The sequence below is a fragment of the Pelobates fuscus genome, chromosome 3, assembly GCF_036172605.1.
Source record: "Pelobates fuscus isolate aPelFus1 chromosome 3, aPelFus1.pri, whole genome shotgun sequence".
NCBI lineage: Eukaryota > Metazoa > Chordata > Amphibia > Anura > Pelobatidae > Pelobates > Pelobates fuscus.
The window spans coordinates 49,983,395-50,004,101 of record NC_086319.1 but is presented as its reverse complement, the minus strand read 5'-3'; the positions used below and the strand labels follow the sequence as shown (position 1 = coordinate 50,004,101).

General features: G+C 44.0%; 1 protein-coding gene across 1 annotated transcript in view; it reads left to right on the top strand.

Moving 5' to 3' along the window:
* Nucleotides 1-20,707, top strand: part of MYRFL (myelin regulatory factor like) — a 161,560-nt gene that overhangs the window by 19,408 nt on the left and 121,445 nt on the right. Inside the window, exons 2-3 of the mRNA XM_063447015.1 lie at nucleotides 17,728-17,818; nucleotides 19,328-19,336. Of these exons, the coding sequence (XP_063303085.1) occupies nucleotides 17,728-17,818; nucleotides 19,328-19,336 (100 nt within the window). The remainder of the gene's footprint in view (nucleotides 1-17,727; nucleotides 17,819-19,327; nucleotides 19,337-20,707) is intronic.

Here is a 20,707-nt window from a genome sequence, read left to right as displayed (position 1 = left end):
AAGAGGGCGCCGCAGCAGGCTATTTGTGGAACTGTCACAGCACCGGAGGTACCCGGGGCAGCCCCTCTAGAATACAGGGCAAAGGCTCAACTTGGGGGCCTACTTGACTCACACTACTGGCACCACAAAGGTAGCAGAAGAGGCATAGGGTGAAATACGGGCCATAGAGGGACTTGCCCACTCGCTCAGGGAGAGGACTCCTGCGGATTGGGGCCCACCCCATACTGGACTGTCTGTTTTACTGCATATACAATACCATAGGGATACATTTACTTAAGCGCGCAGGATATACCATAGGCTTCGCTACATATATTATGCCACTAGCCTAGCCCAGTTATTTTAGCCATGGAATGTACAAATTGTTCTTGTGTCATCTCCATTAGATGTTGCCTGCTGTCTACCATCTATTTGTTTATTTGTTTTTTTTTGTTTAAACTGCTAAATAGACATGTACCTTACATATTAGCTTGCTGAACATTGTATACTGTTACCTTTTTTAGAATATCAGCCTGTCAATCCTAATATTAGGCTCTCAAAGGCATTTATGTTATATCGCTAGCAAGTCACACGTTTATAACCTTAAGCGCCACCAGCATACCTATAAGCGACTTTACCTAAGCAGGTTATTCTATATTAGCAAACTGTTAAGCATTTTCTAGGCACATATGCACAAGTTACGAGTTGTCTCTAGCATTTTAAAACTGCAATACTTGTATTATTATTATTTAGTTATGAACCTAGCTCACGCACTAACTAATCCTCCTTGCAGGCTATACTTACATTTAAAATCGTAGATCCAACGTTACACTACTTAAGCATGATAAAATAATAAAAACTGTGCCAGTCAATCATATACCCCACATGTTACGCGAGGGAAAAGCCAGAGGACTGCTTTCGGGGCACCTCAGGCCTGCCTGTATCGTTTACGTGCACTACAAAAATAAAGAAAAAAAAACATTATAAACATGCATTAAGTAGAAAAAAAAAGAGAAATGTACGTACATTTATTTTTTTTAAAACACCCTCCTTTCTAAAAAATATTCTGCACTTGCGCGAAAACTGGTGGGCGGTAAGGAAATGTTTCCATCAAGAAAGAGTATGGAGGAGAAATGGCCAAAGGGCAGTGGGTCCTATAGGACAGACCAGGGGTTAACCCTAAATGGTGAAGGTATTGAAAGAAAAGAACACAGTCTGTCCACACGTGTATGCATACATACATCAATATCAAAGCAACAGTCGAAAAAGAATAATAATAACTTTATTAAGTAACACAAAAACTGAACTATGTACAAAAAAGTGGGGGAATGGGAGAGAGACAGAAATATGTCTGATGCGAAAGCACCTGGGTGGTTAAAAATATATATAGATATAGAGCTATATATATGTACAAAAGGTTTCTTAAATGATAGAAACCGCTAGCTGGGGCACTCCAATAGAGACAAGGGCTACTATTGTAAGGGGTACCCACACACTATGCAAAAGGGCTGCGTGCAATCTCTGATGGCCGAGCACACGAGAGTGTTTAAACGAGTGGTGCACTCAAGGTGCCTAAACCGAAGTCACAACTCTAGATCTCCTTAATACCGTGAGAGGTTTGCCGAGTAATACAGAAATAATACTGTGTGACTGGGCAGGGTAAGCAGCTATATGCAGGACCACTATGATGAAAGGTATATAGCCAAAGTTAGCTTACTCATCGGTACACTGGATTCTTACCGAGAGAGAGAGGGTTAATAGGCTCTGTAATAGGTCTAAGCCAACTCAAGAAAATATATAGCTCCTCGGTACAATAGGTTCTTGCCGAGAGAGAGAAAGTGAATCGCCTCTATCAGGGTGATGCATACATCAATAAGTGGAACCTGGCTGCAGATACCCTTTTAGTCTCCTAGGTTGTCAGTGATTCTAACGGAGTGAGACAGTGGTAGTTACACAGGATTACTTGTAAAGATAGTAGTTTCTGAAATATACGTTGGGGCAATATAGCTCCGGTTTTCCCCAAAATCCTCCTCGGAGCAATAAAATTCTTGCCGAGAGAGAAAGGAGAAAAATAATATACAGATTAACTGAGCGGTTCACATAATGTCTGTGAGCTCAGTAACTACGGTTGTCCCCACGGTTCTCCTCGGGAAAGTAAGGTTTCTTACCGAGAGAGAGAGGGGGGATAAATGTAAAAGTAGGCTGAGCGGATAACAAAGTAATTAGACTGTGAACTACAGGGGATACAATGTCCCAGTCCTCCAGAATGTAACACTCCGTGCAGTGGGCCTAGTCAGTTAGATATCAGTCTTTAGACTCATTCCTGATCGTTGCCAACCTGACGAGGATCACTCAATGGGGAAGAGTGTGTCCGTTAATACACCTCCACTCGACACCATACTACTTTGGTCATACACTGAGCCCGGAATAATGTAGAATAAGGACTAGGGTATCGTATGTAGCCGTATGGTAGTGAATGGTGTGATAAGGGGCCAAAATCACTCCTCGTCATGTAATGAAGTGTAAAATACAGTGGTGGAGGAAAAAGAAAGGTACCTTCTTGGGTACCCGGTATAGTAAAGAGGAGAAAATGGAGGACACAGATAAAGTGTGTCCTAAGTCTTTAGCAATCGTGCCCATGTAGTGCTCAACAGTACTGTATGTTATGCCTTGGTCGGCAACAGAATCCTGTGAGTGAGTGCTAGCTTGTATGGGATCGGGTATTTGGTCTATCCGATCAAGATAGGTGTTTAAATAACACAAGCCCAACTTTAGTAGTAGTGGGGCGAAAGGTCTGGACACCCAAAAGCAGGTGTCAGACGGTAACGTTTAGGTAGGATCTCTCCAGCGTCTTGCCCAAGGTCTGAACACCCAAAAGCAGGTGTCAGACGGTAACGTTTAGGTAGGATCTCTCCAGCGTCTTGCCCATCAAGAAAGATGCACTAGTGGGCGGTAGGTAGAAAAAGGTTGACTACCACTGTGCTAGAGGGAGTGGGGTAAAGTGATACAAAAGGTAAGGGAAGTATTAGGGAAGTAGATTGGTAGAATAGTATTCAGTGAAGACTTTGTGTTTTTTTTTTTTTTGGAGCCATTAACAGTTTAAATACGCTTTTGTGAAAAAGTGAGTTTTTAATGATTTTTTGAAGGAGTGGAGTCTGGGTGAGCATCTAACGGAAAAGGGAAGGGAGTTGCACAAGATTGGCGCAGCCCTAGAGAAGCCTTGAAGGCGAGCATCAGAGGTGGGAGTACGAACAGAGGATAGACGCAGGTCTTCGGCAGAGCATAGGGGCCTAGACGGGACATATTTGTGTATTAGGGAGGATAGATAGGTGGGAGTAGTATTATGTAGAGATTTGAAAGCAAGAACCAGAATTTTTTTTTTTTAAATTCTTTATTTTTGTTGTGCATATAGGAAAGAATACAGGCAAGCTTACTGTATGCCACATCAGCGTGAGCAAGCGTCAATAAACACGTTCAATGCATTGAATGACATATGAGGAACATGCACATTTTTGTAATTTATGGTTAAACAAGCTTCAACATTCTATGTGTCTGAGAGGGGTTACAAGATAGGATGGGGTATTAGGGCACGTGTAATATTATAGTGTAGCTGCTTTAAACTAGGTTGTGGAGGGTTCCTGGGTTAATGAAGCATGTATACAGGCTTAACAAACAACCCTAATACTGCAGCACTCGATATTGAGGGTGGGTCGAGGTTTAGGGACCCAGTGGAGGTTGTGGGCGCATGCAGTGGACTTAAATCATAATAGCACTGGGGCACATTTAAAAGTAACAAGCTCTAAATAAAATGAACTGCGGGCATTTTGGACTGAACCTGCTTCAGTATATTGTGGAGCGTGATTAATCCTTGTGATAGTTCATGTGAGTCACCCCACGCCAACTCTGGAGGCTTGGTGCAGGAGCCCTGTGTGTGGGCCATGGATGGGCCATTGCTGACCTCTGTCCCTGTGTGAGACCACCCTTGTGAGACCGCCGTTGTTCCGATCATCCCTGGAGGAGATCTGAGATGGGGCGGTATGTTGTGGGCTTTGAATCCTGGGTCCCGCCGGGTGGAGCAGGTGAGTATGTCGGGTTTTGCTTCTCTTCTGTGCCATGTGCCTCCGGTGCCGTCTCATGCGGTGTTCCTGCCTCTTCTGCAGCTTGGTCCGCCACCATGGTGGTGAGGCCTGTCCTGCGGGTGAGACCTTCGGAGCGTTCCTCCGAGTTGGAGGCAGCCGTTTTGTCGTTTGGCTGTGTGGCTGTTGTGAGGTAGGAGGCTGTGTTCTACCCTCTATCTTGAGCCAGAAGCTGGCGAATAGTGCGTCAAGCTTCTGTTCGAGTCCGTGGCTTGTCCCCGTTGGACCGGGAAAGCGCGTGGCGGCCGCCATGATGGGTGTCACGCTTGGTAGTTTGCAGTTTGGAGTGGCTTCGCCCTGCGCACTCACCGATCCGGGTTTGCTTCTCTGAGTTGGACCGCGATCACCCCCGACGGTCCAGGGGGGGGAGTAGTGGGGCTGTTGCTCATTGTGCAGCTTCACCATGCGGTTCCTGACCGGGAGGTCGGCCGCCCCTCCCGGCTGGCGCGCGCTAGGCCCTGCGTCTTGAGGAGTACGGCAAGCAGGCTTCAGGCGGGTCACGGACCACTCCATCGGTCCCCATCCCCATCGTGGGTCAGGGAAGTAGAAGTTGGGCTTCATTTATAGGCTTTATGTAGCTGTAAGTGCCGTTAGTCACCCCGTTTGCTGAGGAGCTCTGCCTAAGCACGTCTGTCCTCCATGCTCAGAACCAGAATTTTATAGTGAGCCCTATATCTTACGGGAAGCCAATGCAGGGACTGACAGAGGGGTGAGGCATGGGAGGCGCGGGCGGACAGGAAGATGAGCCTCATACCCGCATTCTTTATAGACTGCAGTGGGGCAAGTTGGAAACATGTAAGACCACTAAAATGCGGATTGCAATAGTCAAGGCGAAAGAGGACAGTGGCATGGACCACATCTGGCGTTAAGTAGCGGCGGATGCGCGCAATGTTTTTGAGATGGAAGCGGCAGGATTTGGCGATTGAATGGACATGAGGGATGAAGGAGAGGTCGAAGTCAAGGAGAACACCTAGGCAGTGAGCCTGCATGGTGGAGCTGATGGTAGCACCATTAACGTGGAGGGAGACAGAAACGGGGGTAGCAACACTTGAGGGAGGAAAGGCCAGAAGATCTGTTTTGGACAAGTTGAGCTTAAGGAAGTGGGAAACCATCCAGTTAGAAATAGCAGAGAGGCAGTCAGAGACACCAGTCAAGAGGGGCTGGGAGAGATCAGGGGAGGAGAGATAGCTTTCTGTGTCATCTGCATAGAAGTGATATTGGAAGCCAAAGGAGCTGATGAGTTTACCAAGGGAGGCAGTATAGATCGAGAACAGTAGGGGACCAAGGACTGAACCTTTGGGGACACCATATTGCCTGTGTTATGCTTGCAATATGGTGACAAGCATTCCACTGGCACATCACCATTATCACAAAAGTGTAAAAATATATCAGCACTAGCTGAGGGAGTTCTACTTGTAGTGGTTTCATATAGAGAGGGGGGCTTTGGGTGACAGGCAGGACTCAGGAACTTTCAATTCCTCTTTATTCACTTTTTTATGGGACAGGGAGGATGAGGAAACAATATAATACTAGATCTATTTATTTAGCTTCCCTTTACATAACACAGGCTATTACATTTTATTGCAAATACAAAATGGATAAATCACACCTTTTTTACAATCATAACACAGGGACTTCACACCATATCAGTGCCGGACTGGGGATAAAAAAACAGCCCTGGTCACTAACACCCACCCCCATTAGACAACCCCTGTGATGACCCTCACATATGTTCTTATTCTTCCCGGACCCCATACCTACGGCTACATACCTGTACGGACTTGAGACAACCTGACACTGACACTAGTAATGCTAACTGCACACAGGCCCGCTGCCTGAGAACCACACGCACAGTTACAGACGTAAGATCTGCACCCAGACACGACCTGGTACCCGAAAAATGAACCTCTGTGACCGGCATGACTAAAATAGAGCTCCCAAACATACTACCCTCAGACAGAAGACCAGCTACTATTTTGCAATCAAGCCGGTCCACGCTCACCATCTGACTTAAAATTCATTTCCCTGGCCATATGCAGCCGGATGACCAAACAATCCTCCCGAGGTACTGACCTCCTCACCCCTTCCACGGAACGTCTCAACCGCTAGCAGAGGAAAGCTCATATGCGCCCCGTTAGGTAGGGACGCCCCAATTCCCCTTTACCCTGTACGATTACTGTCACCCATATTTGAAAGGTGGTGAACCCAGTTACAAGTTTTAAATTTATTTGGATGTTACCGTACACAAACAACATGTAACTCGTTGAATCTGTTATCCTGAAATCACTGTTGGACGCTTCACCTAACCATTCTGTTTTCTTTGACTATTGATATGTGTACAATTGTATCATCCTTTCGACATATGTCATATATAAAACGAAAATAAAGATTGTCAAAAAAAAAAAAAAACAGCCCTGGAAATAAACGCAAGCCTATAGCATTGCGTCATTATGCCAGCCCCATCTTATAACACTATATTCTTGTTCACAAAAGGGTAACCATGTATTTTAAAGTACCGTACATTTGAAGAGTGTATTATTATTTATAGATACGACTGATATATAACCTTGTACGTGATGAGCATGTGTGTGATTATTTTGTGCTGTCAATGTGTGATGGGAACTACTTGTGTTTGTGATGGTTTTGGGCTGGCTGTGTATGGTGCTACTGTGTTTATCTTAGTAATAACCTGATGAGTAGATAGAATAATGTAACTGGCTATCTGTGCTGTCTGTGACCTGTATGAAAGTTGGTGAATCTTTGTCAGGATCGGGACAGGGATCCAACACGCAGAGTACAAAGAGTAGATAGATACATATACCGGACCTTAGAATGGCCGGACTAACGTAAGAACTACGATTAGAATGGTCAGAGACAAGCCGAGGTCGAGGGAACGAGAGGACAGGTAAGCGAGAGACAAGCCGGGTCAAAGGAACACAGAGAGACAGAGTAGTAACAACAAGCCGGGTCAGAACCAAAAGATAATCAGAATACAAAAGCACTGTGCGACTAGACTAGCTAGAACCACGACAGGGCAATGAGCAAATACTGAAAGCTCCATTAAATACCCTGTTTAGGTGAGTAATCACGCCTCCGCCGAGTGCTGATTCGTCTCCGGAGTTTGATTGACATGTCGGACTGGATTTGCGTCATGACGTCGACTATTGAACGTCACGTCACAAAACGGCGTCCTCCCGTCGCGGCCGGCATGTAAACAAGCGGAGGGACCGCGAGGAACGAAGGGAACATGCTGTCTGCAGGGAAAAACGTCTAAGTCTCTGTCTCTCTCAGAGACAGAGACCGCAGGTACCCTGACAGTACCCCCCCTCTCAGAAACGCCCACCGGGCGGAAGGAACCGGGATGAGATGGAAAGCGGGAGTGAAAAGCCCTGCGAAGACGAGGAGCATGAACATCCTCCTGAGGTACCCAAGTCCTCTCCTCAGGACCATATCCTTTCCAGTCCACCAGGTATTGAACCCTCCCGCGAGAGATACGAGAGTTGACGATGGAGTTGACCTCGTACTCCTCCTGGCCCTCAACCTGAACAGAGCGAGGAGATGAGACCTTGGAGGAGAATCTGTTACAGATTAACGGTTTCAACAATGAAACATGAAAAGAATTAGGGATACGCAAAGCAGAGGGAAGCGCTAAGCGATACGCCACAGGATTAATTCGAGTCAGGATCCTGTAGGGACCAATGTAGCGAGGAGCGAATTTCATAGAAGGTACCTTCAAACGAATGTTTCTAGTGCTCAGCCATACCCTATCCCCAGGCACAAAACTTGGAGCCGCCCTTCTGCGTTTATCAGCGTGTTTTTTGTACAGTACGGAATTATGTAGAAGAATGTGTCGAGTCTGATCCCACAACTTCCTCAGATTGGCAACATGAACATCAACCGACGGTAACCCTTGGGAAGAGGGGACCGAAGGAAGAATGGAAGGATGAAAGCCATAATTCATGAAGAAGGGGCTAGAATGAGTTGAATCGCAAACGAGATTATTGTGTGCGAACTCTGCCCAAGGAATCAGACCGACCCAATCGTCCTGATGTTCAGACACAAAACAACGCAGATATTGCTCAATTTTTTGATTGGTACGTTCAGCAGCTCCGTTAGACTGAGGATGATAGGCAGAAGAAAAATTAAATTTGATGCCTAATTGAGAACAGAATGATCTCCAGAAACGTGAAACAAATTGGGAGCCTCTATCAGAAGTAATTTCAGAAGGTATCCCATGTAAGCGAAAAATTTCTCTTGCAAATATTTCCGCCAATTCAGGAGAAGTCGGAAGTTTAGGTAAAGGTACGAAATGTGCCATCTTGGTAAACCTATCAACCACAGTGAGGATAACAGTCTGTCTCTTAGAAGCAGGCAAATCCACAATAAAGTCCATAGCCAAACAGGTCCAAGGTTTCTCTGGAATCTCCAAGGGATGTAAAAGACCATATGGAAGCGAATGAGGTAGTTTGGTCTTAGTACAGACCTCACAAGCTCCGATGAAATCCTTAACATCCCTCCGTAAAGAAGGCCACCAGAAATCCTTAGAGACCAAGGAATATGTTTTGCGAATACCCGGATGACCAGCTACCTTACTCTCGTGAAGACACTGTAAGAGCTCCAGTTGGAGTTCAGGAGGAACGAAGTGTCTTGACGCAGGAGTCAGTCTGGGTGCCAGATGCTGCAACTTCATGATTTTGGCAAGCAGCGGAGAATGGATTTTGAGAGTTGTGTTAGCGATAATATTACACTTGGGTACTATAGAAGACAAAACCGGCTCCGATACAGCAGCAGGTTCATATTGGCGAGACAAGGCATCGGCTTTAGAATTCTTAGAACCAGGTCTATATGTGAGTATGTAATTGAAGTGAGTAAGAAATATAGACCAACGAGCCTGCCTAGAGGATAATCGCTTAGCCTCCCCAATATAGGACAAGTTCTTATGATCCGTTAAGATAGTAACAGGATGCAAGGTCCCTTCCAATAAATGTCTCCACTCCTTCAAGGCCATGATAACCGCTAGAAGTTCCCTGTCACCAATGTCATATCTGCTCTCAGTACCGGACAATTTTTTGGAAAAACACCCACATGGATGTAATGGTTTATCCACACCTAACCTTTGGGACAGGACAGCACCTATCCCCATCTCAGATGCGTCAACTTCGAGTAGGAAGGGTAGAGTAGTATCAGGGTGAACTAAAATTGGTGCGGAAGCAAACAATTCCTTGAGAGTCTTGAAAGCAAGAAGTGCTTCAGTAGACCAATTCTTAGTGTCAGCCCCCTGTCTGGTCATATTGGTGATAGGAGCAATAATAGAAGAGTATCCCTTAATGAAACGTCTATAGTAGTTGGAGAAACCAATAAACCTCTGAATGGCCTTGAGACCCTTAGGTAAAGGCCAATCTAAAATGGATTGGAGTTTCTCCGGATCCATCTTAAACCCCTCCCCAGAAATTACGTAACCAAGAAAGTTTGTCTGGGATTGGTCAAAGCTACATTTCTCCAATTTGCAGTACAAGCCGTGTTGAAGGAGTTTGTGCAAAACCCTTCTGACTTGTCCGTGGTGAGTCTCAATCTCTCTAGAATGTATAAGTATATCATCGAGGTATACAATAACACAGTCCTGTTGAAACTCCCTGAGAACTTCATTAATTAGGTCCTGAAACACTGCCGGTGCATTACAGAGACCAAAGGGCATCACAGTATACTCATAGTGCCCATAACGAGTATTGAACGCAGTCATCCACTCGTGTCCCTGCTGAATTCTGACCAAGTTATATGCCCCTCTGAGATCTAACTTAGTGAAGATCTTGGAACCCTTTAATCGATCAAAGAGCTCGGTGATCAATGGAATCGGATAGGCATTCCTAATGGTTATCTTGTTCAAACCTCGGTAGTCAATGCAAGGTCTTAAAGAACCATCCTTCTTTTTAACAAAAAAGAATCCAGCCCCAGCAGGGGAGGAGGATCTCCTAATGAAACCTTTGTCTAGGTTTTCACGAATATACTCCTCTAAGACTAAGTTCTCATTCACAGACAAAGGGTAAACATGACCCCTGGGAGGCATAGTACCAGGAAGTAAATTAATTTTACAATCAAAGGACCTGTGTGGAGGTAAAGAGTCGGCTTTTCTTTTGTCAAACACTGCCTTTAGATCCAGGTACACGGGCGGTATCTGTACCTGAGTAGGATCGGTAGAGTTAGTAAGTGTGTTAACTAGACCAAGCGATGACACTCTCTTTAAACACCTCTCCTGACAATTCTGACCCCACGAGATTATCTCCCCTAACTCCCAATCAAAACTAGGGTTGTGTCTCCTCAGCCACGAGTATCCCTGGACTATGGGAACAGAGGGAGACGAAATGAGTAGTAGAGTTATCTCCTCCTCATGTAGGATACCAGTAGTTAAGTTGAGAGGTGTGGTTTCACGAAAAATCACAGGCTCAATTAAAGGTCTACCATCTATGGCCTCAACGGCCAGGGGTGTCTTCCTTAACTGGGATGGGATAGCGTGTTTAGTGACAAAAACCTGGTCGATAAAACTCTCAGCAGCCCCGGAGTCTATCAATGCCATAGTCTCTAGAGTTCCCTTCTCCCAAGTTAAATAAACGGGTAATAGAAGCCTGTGATCTTTGTAATTATGAATAGAGGACAAAATAGAAACACCCAAGGCCTGTCCTCTAGAGAAACTTAGGTGCGAGCGTTTCCCGGGCGATTGGGACAATTCAACAGTAAATGACCTCTGGCTCCACAGTACATACACAGTCCCTCCCTTCTCCTGTACTGCTTCTCCTGCTCTGAGAGGCGAGCATGGCCTATCTGCATAGGTTCCGGAAACAGTGGAGTTTTGGTCTCAGGACTTTGGAATGATGGAGCTAGTCTAAAGGGAGATCTACAAGTTCTATCTCGAGTGTTCTGCCTTTCTCTTAGACGTTCGTCAATGCGGGAGATAAAAGAAATTAAATCCTCTAAATTCTCCGGAAGCTCTCTAGTCGCTACCTCGTCAAGTATTACATCGGATAATCCGTTTAGAAATACATCTATATAAGCCTGTTCATTCCACTTAACCTCTGCCGCCAAAGACCTGAACTCTAGTGCGTAATCCACAAGTGTTCGGTTATCTTGTCTAAGGCGCAACAGTAATCTAGCTGCATTGGCCTTCCTGCCAGGAGGGTCAAAAGTTCTTTTAAAAGCAGCTACAAAGGCATTATAATTATATACTAACGGGTTATCATTCTCCCAGAGCGGATTAGCCCATCTCAGGGCTTTCTCAACGAGTAGGGTGATAATAAATCCCACCTTTGCCCTATCAGTAGGATAGGAACGAGGCTGTAACTCGAAATGGATACTGATTTGGTTTAAAAAACCACGACACCTTTCAGGAGAACCAGCATAGCGTACAGGTGGAGTAATTCGGGAAGAAGCACCTACAGTAGCTACCTCAAGACCAGAAGTCACCGAAGGAATAGAAGGATTACGCATCTCCTCTGGTGGATTATTAGGACGGGATAATAACGCCTGTAGTGCTAGCGCCATCTGATCCATTCTGTGATCCATGGCGTCAAACCTAGAATCAGAAGAACCAATCTGACTGTTTGTACCTGCAGGATCCATTGGCCCAGTCATAATGTCAGGATCGGGACAGGGATCCAACACGCAGAGTACAAAGAGTAGATAGATACGTATACCGGACCTTAGAATGGCCGGACTAACGTAAGAACTACGATTAGAATGGTCAGAGACAAGCCGAGGTCGAGGGAACAAGAGGACAGGTAAGCGAGAGACAAGCCGGGTCAAAGGAACACAGAGAGACAGAGTAGTAACAACAAGCCGGGTCAGAACCAAAAGATAATCAGAATACAAAAGCACTGTGCGACTAGACTAGCTAGAACCACGACAGGGCAATGAGCAAATACTGAAAGCTCCATTAAATACCCTGTTTAGGTGAGTAATCACGCCTCCGCCGAGTGCTGATTCGTCTCCGGAGTTTGATTGACATGTCGGACTGGATTTGCGTCATGACGTCGACTATTGAACGTCACGTCACAAAACGGCGTCCTCCCGTCGCGGCCGGCGTGTAAACAAGCGGAGGGACCGTGAGGAACGAAGGGAACATGCTGTCTGCAGGGAAAAACGTCTAAGTCTCTGTCTCTCTCAGAGACAGAGACCGCAGGTACCCTGACAATCTTAGAGCGAAACAAACAAAAATTACGTTTTTCATTCTCATACAATATGTAACCCCGGGTACATACATTTCATCTATCTAAAAGCTGCACTTTAAGTTACTTACTGTCTCCCCCCCACTTCCATGTCTCTCCCCCACTTCCATATCTCGCTCCACCCGTCATCCATATCTAGCTCCCTCCTTCATCCATCCATGTCTCTTCCCAAATTCCATCTCTCTGTTCCTCTTCCATGTCTCTCCTTCCTTCCATGTCCCTCCCATTTCATTCATATCTCGCTTCCATCCATATCTCTCCCCCATGTCCCACTGCATGTCTCTCTCCTTCCCATGTCCTCCTCTTATCCATGTATATACATATATTGGTAGAAAATACGTATATGTTTACCCTAGCAGGAAACAAAAATAATACAGTAACATAAGGATAAAATAAGTCACATTTATTGTAATATAATAAAATATCTTACACGCAAGAGAAAAAAAAACCTGGTGCTTTCCAAATCACATCCACAGATAAAATGAAGTCCCAAATGCACAACAAGGAAGATGCAGATTGTTGTTGAAACGATTGTGTATAGTGTGTCTATATGTGGGAATTCTAATAATATATTGTTTTCTGTACACAGCCGAACTGTGCTATGTTATTGTATGGTTTTTTTCCCCTCCTACTCGTTTAACCATCTGGAAGGTACATGTATGTGTATTTTTTGTTTATTTAGTCTGCGCTGTTCACTTTAGTTTGTTTCGGTGTGTTTTTGTAATTTGTGAGATTTTAGTGATGGATTTCAAGGGAGATTTTAGCAGCACTCATTATTATTCACTCTCACTGTTTATTTATTGCTATAGATCGGAGGAAGAGAGGAAAACTCTCGAAAGCTTATCTTTTTTTTTTATAAATTCTTTATTTTTTGTCGTGCACAAGTTTAACAAAACAGCCTTGGTCCGCCACAACAGTGGTATCAAGGTATGCATAAGTACGTTACATAACATAGGTTGTGACATTCGTTAGACAGGCACGTTTTTAAGTTGAGCATAGTGACATTGTAAAATTACACCGCTAATTTTAAACTGAGTTGGTGATTAATTGCCCGCTCCCAGCTTAGTTTTAGCAATAGCTGCCAAAATATCAGCACTTGCGTACCATTGGTTAGCATGCCTGGTATGGGGTAACCTGGGTTGACACATTAAGAGTAGGTCTGAGCTATTATCGCAGCAGTCTCCTGCAGGATAACCCGGTGTGTGCAGGGTAACCTTTTCTCGTTTAGTTTGCTAATTCGCTGCAGAAATATTAATGTCAGCGCATCACTGGTCTTTATAGCTATGAGGTAACATATATAAACAGTAGGGGTAGGTAAAGAAGATTATTTCAGCATCCTCTAAACAGATAGCTAGGTAGGAGCAGATTAAATTGTACTGTGAACAATATGGGTTCAGGCAACATGAGGTTATGGAGCCCCAGGATGGTAGCCCTCACCCAGCTCTCCTTGTGGGATCTGTGCGAGGGGTAAGTATTGAGTGTTCCCAGATAACCGGGAAAGGGCACCATGCCCGACGCATACTAGACCGGACACAAGGTCCCATCCCCGGCAGTCCGGTTGCGTTCTGGCCATGCTGGGAGGCACGCAATTACTCAGTCACGCTTGATTAGCTAGAAAGATGTTACATATTAAGCATTTGCACAATACGGCATTTGAGTAATGGTACATTTGTGGGTAAATGGTTATTCAGCGTTCATACAGTACTGTACAGGTGAGTGATGAGTATATAGTACAACATTTTTGGCTATAGATGCACGGGGATTAGACAGTGGAAAAACCCAAACCTAGTGTGTAGAACAGGCGTTGTGTGTAACGTGGATGGAACGGTTCCAGAGCAGTCAAGTGTCGGTTGGCCTTCCTTTCAAGAGGGCACTGCACTAGTGTGGCATAATTGCTAGAAGATGTGCGGGATAGCGTGCCTATGTATTAGGGCGCTGTGAGGGTCGCATCGATTGGCCCGTTCCTGTGCACTGCTCTGGCGGTCTGTTTAATAGAGGGGCCCAGTCGGGGTCTATACCCTTGTGGGTCTGTCAAAAGCGTCCGGTGAGGTTAACTGGGGGAGTGTATGGAGCCAGTTGGTTCCATGAGCACTTGTCAGTGTGTGATGCCTTAGGTGTGGGTCTCGGGTGAGATCTTAGTGGTTGCTTGTTTGATCAGGTGATACCTCGCTGTTGGCATACGGGTGTACGTGTCAGGTGGGCCTTTGCGGCCGCAGGGAGATGACGGCCTCCAGCTGGTCGTGTGTGCAAGTGAGTGATTGACGGTATGGGGGTAAAAATGGGGTCGCTCAGTGTTGGCGTTGCAGTATTATGGCCAACAGTTTTCTGGGCCTTGGAGTCGCTATGGCCATTACAGAGTGGTCGTGTACGTGGTGCTAAATTGCATAGCTGAGGCAGTGGTGGAACAGGTAGCTGAAGACCGGGAGAAAAAAAAAAAAAAAAAAAAAAAAAAAGGGAGGGGGGGGGGGGGGGAGGGTTGAAGTAACGACTGTACGCAGCCGTGGTAACAGGAGAGAGACCCCGGTAAACCAATATGATATATAACATTTGTGTTGAACATCAAAAACAGGCGTCTCAGTAAAATTAAGGAACCATATAAGCGAAGATAACCTGTTAGTCCTTTTGTCCTACGTGCGGTTATCAGATTGTCCTTATTTTTCTAGCACTGTAGGCCAGAGCGTTGTCTTGTCTCTGCTACTAGAGGCTTTAGGACTATACCTCTGTGTTTCTCCGGTTTGTGAGTATTCTATCAGTCCGTGTCCAACTGAAGGGATGGAGTCCAGGGGTGCTTGGGGCCATGTGTTGGTAGGGGTCATCCCGGTTTCGCCGGGTCGGCCCTCAGCATGATCAGGTTGCGGCCTCAGCTTGGGAGGTGTGGGCCTGGACCCTGGGTACAAAGTCCCGCGTGGCCTCGGGATTCCAGCCGTGAGGGTTTATTGGGCGTAGCAAGTCCAGTGGCAACCCCAGCGCCTGCAGGTGATTTGTTGCATCTGGCAGGTCTCGAATGGTGATGACTGTTTCTCCGTGAGGTATTAGAAGTGACCGGGCTTGGCTCCAGCGATAGCTGATGTTCTTCGTGCGTAGTTGAGAGGTAAGGGGTCGAAAAGACCGTCTCCAAGCGAGGGTTCCCCCGGATAAATCAGCGAAAAAGGTCAGGGCCATCCCCTCGAAGTTATATGGGGTTTGTCCCCTGAGGGCCGCCAGCACGGCTGCCTTGTCCTTAAGGTTGTGGAACTGCAGCACTAGGTCTCCCGGTGCTCCGGGTGGTGCCTTGGCAGGTAGTGGTAGTCGGAATATTCCCACTAGTTGCGTTGCTTTGGCTTGCTTTGGCGTAAGTATGGCTGTCAGGAGGCGCCTGGCAAAATGCGGGAGTTCCTCTGGCGGTACCGACATCCCAACTCCCCTGAGTTTTAGGTTTGTCTGCCTCCGCTTATCTTCGAGTGTGTCAAATTTGTTTTCATACTTGCGGCTCTGTAGTGTGAGCTCTTCTACTTTCTGCTGTAGTTCGGTGATTTGTTTTGTGTGGGTCTGAGTGGTGTGTTCCATCTCACCGAGACGGCCTGTCAGTCCCCGCAGGTCTTTACGAAGCAAGGCCACATCCGCCGAGATTTTCGTTTGGAAATCCGCCATGATCTCCCTGATGGCCGCTAGTGTCACTGGGGCGGCATCGGGTGTCCTGTGCGGGGGCTCCGGTTTCGCTGCTGGCTGCCTTACAGTTGCCAGTATGTGGTCTCCGTCTTCCTCTTCCGACACTCCGTCGGAGAAGTCGGAGCAGCCTCCATGAAGGGACGCCATTGCGGCCTCCTGGGCGCCGCGTGCCTGCTGCCAGAGGTCCCCGATGCTTCGCCCTTGTTGGGGCCGGTCGGGTTTGAGCCTTTTCGTTTTCTTGCCCATTAAATCTGTAGTAGGGGCTATTTGAGTGCCCTTTGCCTCGATTTTTAGGGGTTTTTAGGGTTTTTTGCTGATCGTTTGGTCGGAGCTCAGAGGCCATGCGACTATCCGCTCCTGTGGTTAGGCCACGCCCCCCCCGAAAGCTTATCTTTTAAGTATTATGTCCGATAAAAAAAAAGGTATCATTGCATACTGTAATACTCCTGTATTTTGGGATCTTGTCTACTGGACTATAACCGCTAATCCTATCTATCTATCTATATATCTATCTATCTATCTATCTATCTATCTATCTTTCTATCTTTCTATCTCTCTCTATCTCTCTATCTATCTATCTATCTTTCTATCTCTCTCTATCTATCTATCTATCTATCTATCTAGCTAGCTAGCTAGCTATCTATCTATCTTTCTTTCTTTCTATCTCTCTCTCTCTCTATCTATCTCTCTATCTATCTTTCTATCTATCTCTCTATCTCTACCTGTTACTAAACAGTAAAATTTGTTGAATCAACATTCAGGCATTGGGGATAGGAAAGTCAGATGCTGTGATTACTATGTGTGTAACAATATCTGGATTGTGAATTTACGGGTGTAGTTAAGATAATAATAGCTGGTGAGGTTAGTTGTACATGTGAGGTGTCCTTTTAAATGTACTGAAGAGGGCCTCTCGCAAAAGAAGGGCTGCATAAAATGTTTCTGATTAGTTATGTTGTGTGCTTTAGGATTTGGAGATTGTTCCAGATTCCTTTAGCTCTTGCTTATTAATCTGCTTGATTCTTGAATATTTTTTTTTGGATTGCTATCTTTATTGTCTTTTTTTTAGATTTTGGTAAAATTGCCAAACCTCACTAGCCAAATCACAACTTTGCAACTCTACTCCCTAGGTTGACCTTCTTGCATAATTTGAACCCCCTCCACAAAACAAAAAAATAATACGTTTTACAAATACTTCAGAACTGATATTGATATTAATTTTCTGCTACATTGCTAAAGTATATATTATTACTCTGATAATTACATAATTGTCTTAGGGTATCATTTAGCATGAAATAGTTTCTGCAACACAGGCCATTTACAAAATCCTTTCCACAAAGACTTTGTAAAGGTAAAAGTGAACATTTCATAGGGGCTTTTTATTCTCGATGGGGCATTGGTTACCAACCCTGCCCTCAACAAATATCATCAATCCATGTTTTGCCAGTATACCTATAGGAACAAAATTGGAAAATGTCTAAATCCTGGACTGTTGGTGTGTCTCGAGGACTGGCTTAGGTCCTTCTGAGATAGAGGACCAATAAAAAAGCCTATAAATAAATGTAGATAATGTCACAAACAACAATGCAGCATTTAAATCATCTTGTAAAAAATAATAGTAGGCCTCTATGAGTTTGCTTTGTTAATTAAAGGTTTATTTAAAAGCTTGTTAACTTTTTATTCTATTATTCTGATTAAATCTCTATTCAGCCTAATGCATTAAAATAAAATGTGATAATTCTATTTTTTTACAGGACAGGATATGCACAAAGCACTGGAGAACCCCATGGTGGATACAAGCATGTTAGAAGAGTATATCAGCAGTGACTTTGCATTTGGAGCCTTGTAAGAGGGCACTATTGAGATTATATATAGATATATATCATTTTAATGTATATTTAATGTTATCTTAAAAGGGAACTGTCACTTTAACATTATGCTTAACTATTCCCTGTACTTAACAAATATATATTTGTGAAATCCGAAAAATAAAATTTAACGTACAAATTCATACCACTTTAACCTGCCAATTGCTCCAAAACTAGAAATAATGATTTTTGTTCCTTCTACTCGGATGCACTGTATGTCTGGATGTGTTATATATTAACATATACAAGGAAAAGTAAATCAATGTTCTTCAATAGCAACATTGCAACATGTTCTATGAAGTGACTGGGTCCTTTCAATTGTGGTGTGCCTTGCATTTTTCCGTGTGATTTAAAATTACGTAATTTAGAAAACAAAATCCCAAAACATATTTTTTTATATTACCAAAAGATATCAGCACATAAAGGTCTATGTGGTGTAAAATTGGAGTTTATCTTTGTAATACATCCTGCTTTGCAGTGACAACTATCTGGCAGCTGATCAGGCGACTGGCACACACATTTAACTGTGGACCCTTTAACTGTGGGTCCCAGCTTCAGTCAGGCAATTCATATTTTTTTTTTGTTTTAATTAATTTTTACTCTAAGTGGCTTACAAAGCATCACAAATGAGGAAGCATAAGGTAACAGTAGGCAAATGTTACAAGGGACCTAGTTAGGGTCTCCTCCAACGATAAAAACATGTCACTTCCAAAACAGACACACTTCTGGGGAGAAGTTGACTGTAAACCACAGAGTAACATCTTTGCATACCAGCCATTCATTTTCCAGTTTTACTGAGGCATTTAACTGTGAAATACAGGTAATTTATATGACAGTGCTTAGATGTGCCGCCACAATGTCAAAATTCCGAGTAGGGTTTCAGGAGTAAATAATTTATTTTTTAAATTAATGAACCAACTTTTATGATATTACATACAATGAATGCTCAATGTATGGAGATTTAGTTGACTAGATACGGAAGATGACATCTTTTAAATGTGCTCCATTTTCCACCTCAAGTCCGGCTCTTTCGATTGCATTGTTTATAATACCAGCTCATGTTTGAGGCTTTAGCGCTTACATTTATGCTCGATAACTTGCTGCGAGGTCACCCCATACCAGACTGTGCATTTGGTAGGGTGCAAGTGGCGCTGATGAATTGTCTGTGGATTTTCTATACCCCAGAAATGACAGTTTTGTTTTTTGACTATACCATTTCAATGAAAATCAGCATCAGAAAAAAATGATGAGGTCATGAATAAATTAACTGTTTTCTCTAGCTAATTCATTGTACGTTCGTGAAATTTACCCAAGACTCAGTTATAATATGTACGAGCAACAAAAAAAATGAACTACTTACAAGTAAGTTACTTACCTGTCAAATCCTACTTTTGTCAAATCCTGGATTTTGTCCCACAGACAATGCATTAAAAAACACCCACTAATTTTGTATATTTTAAACAGAATATTTACAATTTATATTCAGACAGCGTGAGTCTTTGAGTGATGGAGGTTGACAGGGAGAGTGACTGGTACCTACTGACATGGAGTTCAAATGGGCTTGGAGTGGATTGTGTAAAATGGCCGACAAGAGTAAAGAGATTGGCACTGAAAGAAGAGAGGGGAAGGGCAGAAAGGGCAGCAGGGGAGTATGGATTACTCAGAGGAGGTAACGGGGAGTAAGTTATGATGGCTGGAGGAGCAATGCCCACACAGGTACCTTCCAGACAAACATATGGATAAAAGCCTCACAGAGGAGTAGTGGCTTAGAGGAATACACAGGAGAGCAAAAAGGTCACACAGGCCGCTCAGATAATGACAGAATCAGGGCAGTCATATTTATCCCTGAAGGAAAATGTGGTACTGAAGAACATGGGGAAATTAAACTGCTCTTTGGAGGGGACAAATGCTGTTAGAAAATGGAGGCGGAAGATTGCCAACAACATGAGAGAAAGTAGACACAGTCAAATAGAGACTTTCATGAAGATTCTATCTTTATGAAAATGTTCAAAACTGACAGAACTGCTATAAATCCAAATAATAATTGAGTGCAGAAAAAAAAATAAAACATGAATGTGTATTACTACTTATTATGCACAAAACAAGCATATAATAAACAAAAATATAGTTGCACACTTTCCTTTTACTTGACCTCTTGTAGTAAGGAAGAAAGTAAATGGAATAGATTAATTAGTGTGACACTTTTGTTCCGAAGTGTTATCCCCTTAACCCCTTAAGGACCAAACTTCTGGAATAAAAGGGAATCATGACATGTCACACATGTCATGTGTCCTTAAGGGGTTAAAAACAACACTATATTCACCCAGACCACTTCATCTCAATGAAGTGGTCTTGGTACAGTGTTCATTTTAACCCTGCAATGTAAAACATAGCATTTTTTTTTAAAAAAAACAGCAAGGTTAAGGCCATCTCTAGTGGCTGTCAGTAACTATATTAACAGTGTTAAGTATTTGTGAAAAGTTTAGTAAATGCATACCATTTTTTTGAAATATTAGATATAAGCATTAAAATTTTTAAAATATCATTTGTGGTATGTTTGATGAAATGGGAGACTGTATTCCAAGATAGTGCAGTTTTTAAAGGACCACTACACACTTATGTAGCACTTCAGCTTCAGCATTTCAATATCCCATTTAAAAGGCACTTTATACAAGTGCTGATTTCCAGAAGAAATCAATCAAACAGACAGAGACGATTACTTCCTGCTTCTGTTAGCTCCCCATAGCTCATTAAAGGGGCAATTACACTGTACCTGAGGGCGCCTGCTCGGACCTCAGATCAGACCAGTGTTCATTGCGAGCGGTGCGCTTCCCAACTCTAGCTTTTTGCAATTTGCAGTGTGAAG